The sequence below is a fragment of the Impatiens glandulifera genome, chromosome 4, assembly GCF_907164915.1.
Source record: "Impatiens glandulifera chromosome 4, dImpGla2.1, whole genome shotgun sequence".
Classification (NCBI taxonomy): Eukaryota; Viridiplantae; Streptophyta; class Magnoliopsida; order Ericales; family Balsaminaceae; genus Impatiens; species Impatiens glandulifera.
In genome coordinates this window covers 57218295-57227591 of record NC_061865.1, presented here as the reverse complement: position 1 = coordinate 57227591, position 9297 = coordinate 57218295, and the positions used below count along the sequence as shown (strand labels likewise).

General features: G+C 33.1%; 3 protein-coding genes across 3 annotated transcripts; 2 read left to right on the top strand and 1 right to left on the bottom strand.

The window, feature by feature from the left end:
• Positions 1-1448: 1448 nt before the first annotated feature.
• On the top strand, positions 1449-3555 carry LOC124934091 (probable arabinosyltransferase ARAD1). The gene is made up of 4 exons (XM_047474563.1): positions 1449-2197; positions 2339-2635; positions 2718-2813; positions 2885-3555. The coding sequence occupies exons 1-4, from the start codon at positions 1703-1705 to the stop codon at positions 3305-3307; spliced, it is 1311 nt and encodes a 436-aa protein (XP_047330519.1). The 5' UTR covers positions 1449-1702; the 3' UTR covers positions 3308-3555.
• Positions 3556-3597: 42 nt separating this feature from the next.
• On the bottom strand, positions 3598-5637 carry LOC124936375 (alpha-ketoglutarate-dependent dioxygenase alkB). The gene is made up of 7 exons (XM_047476870.1): positions 5481-5637; positions 5235-5386; positions 4856-5163; positions 4641-4779; positions 4509-4575; positions 4149-4270; positions 3598-3915 (listed from the first exon to the last, which is right to left on the bottom strand). The coding sequence occupies exons 1-7, from the start codon at positions 5585-5587 to the stop codon at positions 3776-3778; spliced, it is 1035 nt and encodes a 344-aa protein (XP_047332826.1). The 5' UTR covers positions 5588-5637; the 3' UTR covers positions 3598-3775.
• Positions 5638-5724: 87 nt separating this feature from the next.
• On the top strand, positions 5725-9128 carry LOC124936376 (ranBP2-type zinc finger protein At1g67325-like). Its single transcript, XM_047476871.1, has 10 exons — positions 5725-5826; positions 6065-6110; positions 6222-6337; positions 6409-6673; positions 7246-7319; positions 7887-7932; positions 8012-8121; positions 8367-8391; positions 8467-8621; positions 8835-9128. Exons 1-10 carry the CDS (start codon positions 5818-5820, stop codon positions 8835-8837), a joined length of 849 nt encoding a protein of 282 aa, XP_047332827.1. The 5' UTR covers positions 5725-5817; the 3' UTR covers positions 8838-9128.
• Positions 9129-9297: the final 169 nt, after the last annotated feature.

The window sequence follows — 9297 nt, the reverse complement described above, 5'->3', positions numbered from 1 at the left end:
ATAATTGAATTTTAGAAAACAATGTACCATTTAATTATTAGAAAATTCATAATATTTTTTTTTATTAAATAACAATATATATATATATATATATATATATATATATATATATATATATATATATATATATATATATATATATATATATATATATATATATATATATATATATATATATATCAAATTGATCCCACCAACAGAGTTCACCATGCTATTCCATTAAATGACATGTAGATAATATTTTGTTCATTATAATTAACACACAAATACATCTATATAATTATTAAAAAAAAAATCCTTAACTAAAGTAGTTGATTGTAAAAAATATATAATTAATTAACAAATTAATGTTTTTTGTATTGCATCACTCTCTTTAACAAATGAAGCACGTTACAAGAGCATGTGCATTTTTTTAGGTCATTATATGTATGAAGGTTGTTTTAAGGTTTTTAAATTTACTAAATTAGTAACTTTTATTAATTTTAAGGATCTCTCACTTTAATGCATTAGATAAGGCATTTGGCTAAATTTAAATTTATTATTATATGTTTTTTTTTTCAAACCTCACAATTTGAGAATAAAGTTATAAAAAACAAAGTTTTGTTTAACGATTTCAAACGACGTTAACTGGTTAATTATCTACGTGAAATTATAAATAATAAATAATTTTAACATCAATGTCACTAATTCAATTACCGAATTACATCGAGAATTTTGATCATCGAATTTTAAAGAATAAAAAATAAAACTCTTAATTCACTAAAATGATAGCTAATCAGTGACAATGATCATTTATTTATTTATAAACATCACGTGGATAATAAGTTTAAAACATTTGAAATCGTTAAATAAAACCTCGTTTTGTAAAATTTTAACGATAAAAATCTTTTAATTATAAAATTTAAACATTTCCGAAATCCCAATTATCTCCCCTCTAACCATTTGACTTAATAAATTTATTACCATTTTATTTTCATTTTAATGTCTGTAAAGATTTTGTTTTAAGTTTTTTTTGTGTGAATTTATGGTTTTTTATTGAAGTATATATATATATATATAAATGATATAAATGAAATTAAACGAATTAATGTTATTAACTTTTTAATATATATATAATTAAAAATATATTTCATAACATTATTTTATTTAAATTTATATATCCAACAAAATATTATGAAAAATATAATTTTTAAATAATTTTTAAATAAAAATCATACAAACCCAGGTCCCAGCAAACCAAACAGGGCCAAATAATTTATTTAATAGGTGTCAAATGTCAATATCTTTTAATAATAATAATAATAATAAAAAGTAAAGTAACATTAATAACAAAAACCTATATTTATAATTTCTTTAAGAAACAGATTTAAGAACAATTGTTTTAATAGTTAATACACTGTATAATATAATTTAGTTTGGTTTATTTGAAATTTCATAGCTTGAATAAATAATGGAAATGATATTATAGAAGAAGAAAGATCGAGAAAGAGATTTACAGAGCTTGTAAAGAAGTGACATTTATGGATCTGTAAATGCAATTTCTTCATCTTCAATCTTCATTCTTCATCTTCGATTCGATGTTCATTCCGTTTCTCTAATCACATTCACCTCCATTTCCATGAGCTACAAGCCAGAGAATCAATGGCCTCCACTGTCGTTGTTCCAGTTCATACGTAGGCGATTCCAGTAAAGTCATTTCGCGATGAAAACGATTTGGAAAGGAGCGATTTCGATGCTATTCATCGTTGTACTTCTCATTACCTACACCGCTTTTACAGGAACAGTTGATCCGAGATCCTACTTCTTCCCCCTTTTACAGCAGTCGCAGCAGGTTAACTTCTCATCTGCTCCTTGTTACTCTCAAGTTCCTCTCAAGGTTTACATGTATGAACTCCCTCGGAGATTTCACGTCGGAATGATGAATCGTCGGAGATCTGAAGAAGGAACTGTCAACGCAAGGAATTTACCGCCGTGGCCGAGGAATTCGGGGCTTAAGAAGCAGCATAGTGTTGAGTATTGGATGATGGCGTCGCTACTTTACGAATGGAGTGGAAATGATGAGAATCGGGAGGCGGTTAGGGTTTTGGATCCGGTAATCGCAGATGTTTTCTTCGTTCCTTTCTTCTCTTCATTGAGTTTCAATACTCATGGACATAATATGACGGATCCAGCTACGGAATTTGATCGTCAATTACAGGTAATAACAATTCAATTTCATAGTTCATTGGATTTGGATTAGAATTGATTAGATTCTTCAGTTATGATAGCTTTGTTCATACTAATGAACAATTAACTAGCAATTGTTGTTTGTTTATATGCTAGTTTTATGCGATTTCAGGTTGATGTTATGAAATTTCTAAGGCAATCTAGTTACTGGCAGACTAATCAGGGTCGAGATCATGTAATTCCAATGCATCATCCAAATGCATTTAGATTCCTTAGAGATCAAATCAATTCTTCGATTCTCATAGTAGCTGATTTTGGTCGCTATTCAAGGATCGTGTCCAATTTGACTAAAGATGTAGTGGCACCTTATGTACATGTGGTGGACTCGTTTACAGATGATTTCTCTCCTAATCCTTACGAGACTCGAACTACCCTACTCTTCTTCCGAGGAAGAACAGCGAGGAAAGATGTATGTTTAGAATAGTTTTATGTTTTTTGTTGTATGTTTTCTGTAACATTGTTTATTCTGGGTGATTTGTTTATGTTTGTAGGAAGGGATTGTTCGAGCTAAACTGAAGAAGATATTAGTTGGATATGAAGATGTCCATTACGAAAACAGCTATGCAAACGATGAAAGCATAAAAGTGGTACGATTTCTTTCTCCCTTTTGACAGAAATCATAAAGGTCTATGAATAACTCGTTTTGGTTTGGTTCCAGTCCTCGGAGGGAATGCGATTGTCAAAGTTCTGTTTAACTCCGGCAGGAGACACACCATCTTCCAACCGACTGTTTGATGCTATCGCGAGCCATTGTGTGCCTGTGATAGTGAGCGACCAAATTGAACTCCCGTTTGAGGATGAACTGGACTATACAAAATTTTCAATCTTCTTCTCGGTTAAGGAAGCTTTAATCCCGGGTTATATGGTAAACCAGCTTCGACAATTACCTAAAGAGAAGTGGTTAGAAATGTGGAAGCAGCTCGTGAAAATCTCCCATCACTTTGAATACCAGTATCCTCCTAAAGAAGGAGATGCGGTTAATATGATATGGAGACAGGTCAAACACAAGTTAAATGCGATGAAACTGGCTGTACATAGAAACCGGAGGCTGAAAATCCCAGATTGGTGGGGGAGAAGGTGATATAAACTGTATACATTACATACTAATGCACGAATAATTAACGGGTTGAAACCCTAATCGGAGAAAGTCTTTCATTTGGGAACCGGAGATTTACAGGAACTTCGAAAAGCTAATACCTAGTTAGCACATAGTATATCCACCAGTTTTTTCACTACAAAAATCTGTACATTGATTCATTCTAGTTGATTTTGTAGACATTACTCGTGTTTGTCTCTAATACAATATTTTGATGATTTTATATGTTTTAAGGCGTTTTTAATGAGAATCGAACTTGAATAGACTTCTTAATCGGTGAAAATAAACCTTATAGTTAAAAAATGTAACAAAATACAATACAAATCATAGATATATTTTTCTATTCTTTCCTCACAAAAACCTGTAACTTCACATTCTCTTGTCTAAGCTGCCAAAAGAAACACTCATTGAAAATAAATAAGGGAAAATCACCAAAAAAAACCCTCATTTCCTTTAGAAAACTTGTCTGATGTTGATATTGATCCTCGAAGTTCTTATATATTCCAAGAAGCAGTTATCGTCTTCATGCGAAAACTGCGACTCAAGACAATCTATCTCGGCATTTTCTTCATCCGTGAATATTCTTGGGACACCTGCCCAAGTAAGAAGTAAACAAGCAAAATGAAGTTTACTCAGCTTTATATAATCTCATATCTCATAATCATCATCGGTCCATCCATGGAACTTTGGATTGTATTGGACATTTCTAGGTTGATGATTTTTCTTTGATTTTTATGGAAGATGATAGGATTGTAAGGGTTATATATATACTTTAGCCTTTATGTTATTCAAGACAAATAATTCTCGAAAAAACCCGAAAACTAACCATGGAAACATTCTCTTGCTTCTCCAGCCATTAACATGATATCACCACTTCTCATGAACATTGCCATTGGCTCATCCTCTCTTGACTTTCCACCAAGAAGAAATATGGCTTTGCAGCCCAAGCTTTGTAGAAAACAATTCATTTTGTCAGTTCAATTTAAGTTAACAAAAGACAACTTTAACCCAACAAATCATTACCCCACTTCAATTTAACGTGTTCTTAAAGAGAATCGAATCTAAGACATTTGGGTATCTTAGAAAATACTATTGCCACTTACGGGTTGTTCAAATTTTTAACATTAAAACACTTAATTTCAGGTTTATCAATAACACCCAAGAAAGTTTTCAAATGATTTCATACCTCATGCTAACAATAGGTCTACTCCAGTCTACTTCCATATCATCACGATGCCCACCAAGTGTATCACCTGCAATAAATAAACCATTTTGAAAACCATTCTTCAACAAGGAAAATATAAACGGTATAGTTAACCTGGTCCAAAGTAATTAACAATAGCGGCTTCAGGTTGAAATCCTTCTCCATCAGGCAACGCAACATCAGCCATTCTCTTAGCCACTTGACAAAGTTCATCCGGAATCCTGTTATGTGGTAAAAGCGTATTGTAATTCCTCTACAAAATTGAGATGAAAACAGTCAAAAGTCAATTATGTTTAACTATCAAATAGAAGAATGAAAAGAATCCTAACCCTAGACCAGTCAAATTGCAGACCAAGAGTACTCCATCTTAACTTCCGCAATAAAACAGAAGCAGAGATTGATTTACTTGTATTATCTCCTTGTTCATCCGAAAATATCCATCTAGGAGGATTAGGAGAAGTCGAAGAACAATCAACTAAAACGTTCCCTTTTCGAGCTGCATCGAAGATATTGCTTATAGTTCCGTAAATTGCATTATGGTTAGTTCTATTAGGCGGTTGAGGAAAATTGATCAAACTCTCCTTTATCCAATGAGTTTGCTCATCCACTCCAATTGCCCTAGGTATGAAATAAAACCCTACATAATAATCATATTAATCGCAGATTCATTGCGGTAACTTGAACTTGAACAATTACTGTAATCCTTACCAGGATGATCATCTAAACAGAAAACAGACCGATCAAAATCACATTGAAGAACTGAAACTCCTGAAGGAAGTTCACCATTTGCCTTGTACGAATCCAAAATGGAGTGGAAATCAAGAACATCTGATAAATCAACAGCTTTCGGTTGTTTCTTCCTGTAGAAGAACACAAATGACGTTTGATCATTTGATTACATCAACAAAGCATATACATACCTTAATTCATGAAGTTAAATCGTTCGGTGAGTACTTTTTCGATGATTTTGAACTATTATCGTAATATAACTTGTATTTCTTCTCTGATTTTCTGAAAGCAGTTCGCTCTGAATCGCCGGCGAGATCATCGGCGCCGTACATCTTCGATCGGAGAAAAAATCGGAGAAAACGGAGAAGACGAAGAAAGTTAAACTATGAGTCGCCGAATTAGGGTTCTAGATTTCATTCCAGAATAGGAAATTACAGTTTTACCCCTCCACCGTACGTAAATTATAAAATAAAATAAAATAAATAAAAAACGAAACCCTCATTCCTCTTCTTCATCGGCTGAATTCTTCAATCTCTCTCCAACAAGTATCAGCTGATTTCTCATGTCGAAGGTTAGATAGATCGTCTTCTAGGTTTAATCTTTTGAAATTCCTTCTTTCTGTTCATTTCTGATCAAATTTTCATGGCGTATTTGGTAATGTATAGTGAATTCATGTTTGTCTTCCTTTTCGTACTGTATATAGCTTGATGGATATCATAATAGAAGTGTTATATTGTTCATTGATAGATTGATCTCTAGCTGATTGCATTTTCAGAATGTATATTGATAATAATTTTGATTTGTTTCAGGTCGATTACAGGAATTCTTCTACATCTAAACGAGCTCGTACCGATGGTATGTTACATCTTCTCGTCATAATCGATGATATTATCGATTTTTGTTTGATCTCTAGATCCAAATCAAAGCAGATGATATATCTTGTTTCTCTTTTCTTGATGGTTGTAGGTGGTCGAAGAGAAGATGATTGGACATGTCCTAGCTGTGGAAATGTCAATTTCTCGTTTAGGACAACATGCAATATGCGCAATTGTCATCAGTCTAGACCAGTTGATCACAATTTAGTAAGTTTCCTTTGAATTATAATCTCATGGAACACAGGTGGTTTTAAGCAAAATTTCTTCTTAATTGTCAGAAATTGGTGGGTAATCCTATGCAACATTCCCATTCCCATTCCCATGGTTTCTTGCCTCCAGTTCCTTATGTTGGATCGGGTGGACCATCTTCGATGTATATGGGTCTTCCACCTTATGGGTCTTCGGTTTATAATGGTTCGTCTATGCCTCGTTATGACGTACCTCTTGCTCGGGGTTCACATCTTCCTTACGAATATGGACGCCATATTTCAGGAGGCAGCCCATATAGGTCTCTGCCTCTATCTAGTCCACCACCATATTCTGGTAGGTCCATTAAGACTTGTATTTACTTTTTCTTGCCTCTTTAACTTTCTAAAATTTATCATTATCCCAATTTATAAGATCACTAGGGTCAATTCAATCACTTTTTAACATTACATTACCTAAACTACCCTCATCTAGTTTTTACCCGTCCCAATAAATAAACAAATCTCTTGTTTAAAACGTGTCCCAATAATGTTATATGTTAAAAGAGAGAACTGATGTATTTGCTACTTCTAAGTATAACATAGATTACTGAGAATGGATTATAATTATATTTTGATTAATCATCATAAGATGAGCATTGAACTACTAGAATGAAAATAAGTGTTACTGTAAATAAAACAGGCATGCATAGTGTGATGAACTGCCCTTTTCAAATTTTTCATGAAAATATATCTTTCTAGCTCATAAGTTCAACTACTAAATTTGAAATAATATTCAAGTTCATGTGCAGGATAATTTGTAGTGCAGGTTTAGGTATTAGAGGATATTTTATTTCATACTGCTCTATGTACTTTATGTTCAATGTATTTTCATGGTTATTATGCATCAATGTTCTTAACTTTTTTCAGGTGGAATGTACGGTATGCCACCACCCATGATAGATCGATATGGCCTGATTATGCCTATGGGCCATACTGCCATGGTATGTCAATAGTTTTCCCTATTTGGAAAAACTTTTGTTTTTGGAAATGCTTCCAGATATAGAAACAGAAACAAAAGTGTTTTCAAATGGGGCCACTTGTACAATATTTCTACTTACGCTCCCTTATTCACTTGGCAACACTTCCATATGTTTGTGGGTCGAAAATTATGTATTAGGAAACTATGAAATCTTTTTCGATAATTTGTCTGGAGAAGTCCTGCATTGTCTTTTTAATGGGCCACTTGTGCAATATTTCTACATACGCTCTCTTATTCACATGGCGACACTTCCATATGTTTGTGGGTCGAAAATTATGTATTAGGAAACTATGAAATCTTTTTCGATAATTTGTCTGGAGAAGTCCTGCATTGTCTTTTTAATGGGCCACTTGTGCAATATTTCTACATACGCTCCCTTATTCACATGGCAACACTTCCATATGTTTGTGGGTCGAAAATTATGTATTAGGAAACTATGAAATCTTTTTTGATAATTTGTTTGAAGAAGTCCTGCATTGTCTTTTGAAGATTTTTTTTGTTGCTAAGTTAATGAATGGTCTTTCATCAGGGTCCAAGGATTGAATATTTTTCTGAAGAGAAACCCCATAAGAAAGGTGCTGCTTTTATTCCAAACTAATGACTAGACATTTGCAATTTTTTTATCATAATTATATTGTCCTATTTTCTTTTTAGATGCAACACGCGATAACGACTGGAAATGTCCCAATTGTCGGAATGTTAACTTCTCTTTTAGAACTGTTTGCAATATGAGAAAGTGCAACACTCCAAAGCCTGGACCTCAGGTTTGAATTGCCATTTTATATATGTCTTAGGATATTCTAACAACAAGAGCTTGTTTGATGTGGGTTATATGAGATTAGTTTCAAATAATCCAATTAACAATCTACTCATCAATCATATCATTCATTATATATTTATACCCCTAATGACATTTACACAAATAACATGATTTTCAATACCCAACATCAAACAAGGACTTGGTCTACATTGTGATTCTTGACTGATGAACTAGTTTCATGAAATGCAGGTTGCCAAATCTGATAAGAATCCAAGTAAGTCTTTTACTTTGGTATTTTACTTATTTGATATATTTTACTTACAATAAAGTTTGTAACAATTGTCAACAGAGCAAAGGTTGCCTGAGGGAAGCTGGAAGTGTGAAAATTGCAACAATGTGAATTTTCCGTTTAGGAACAAATGTAACAGACAGAATTGTGGGGCCGAGAAACCATCTGAGGAAGATATAAAGTCCCCTTCAGAAACAACAAATGGAAATGATCAGGTCCGTTTTTGTTGTTGTTGTTCCATGATAAGTTTAGTTTCAGTGGATTTTTCATTTATAAGATTTCAAATGATCATTGTTGTAGTACATAATAAGATAAGTTCAAACAAATTGTTCCGGGTATTAATCAATCGTTTTATTATCATGCATTCATGTTTCAATTTTTCTGGTTATTGATTTTCCATCGTCTGTCTGTCTGTCTACCTGTTCCAGTGAGTACTAGGTATTTTTGTGGGGTTGAGAAGGTTGGTTCAGGGTTGTCGTCAGTCAGTCATGTCAGTCATCCTCGTCTTGCAGCGGTCGGTCAGTCGGTTTACTTTATGGAATCCTTGTTCTGATACATTGTGTCGGCCAATAATAGGTCTCCATACTTTTGTTTTTTAGATTGTTATCGTGAATTGAACTACTATGTTGGTTGCTTGAAAACATGACTATTTTCGGTTTTAGGTCTGTCTGTCTGTTGGAAAAATATTTAATTTGTCTATCTATATATGCATCCTTATAACATGATATATCCTTATAGTTATTTTGCTGGCTTTCTTATTTATGAACAAAGAGTAAAAAGTCCTATCGAAAAGTAGAATAATATTGTAATGTTGCTTCCCCTTCTATGTTTTGAACACTTTTGGCATTCCGTAAGCCTCACTTATGAAGCTCATTGATGTTCATAGGGTTC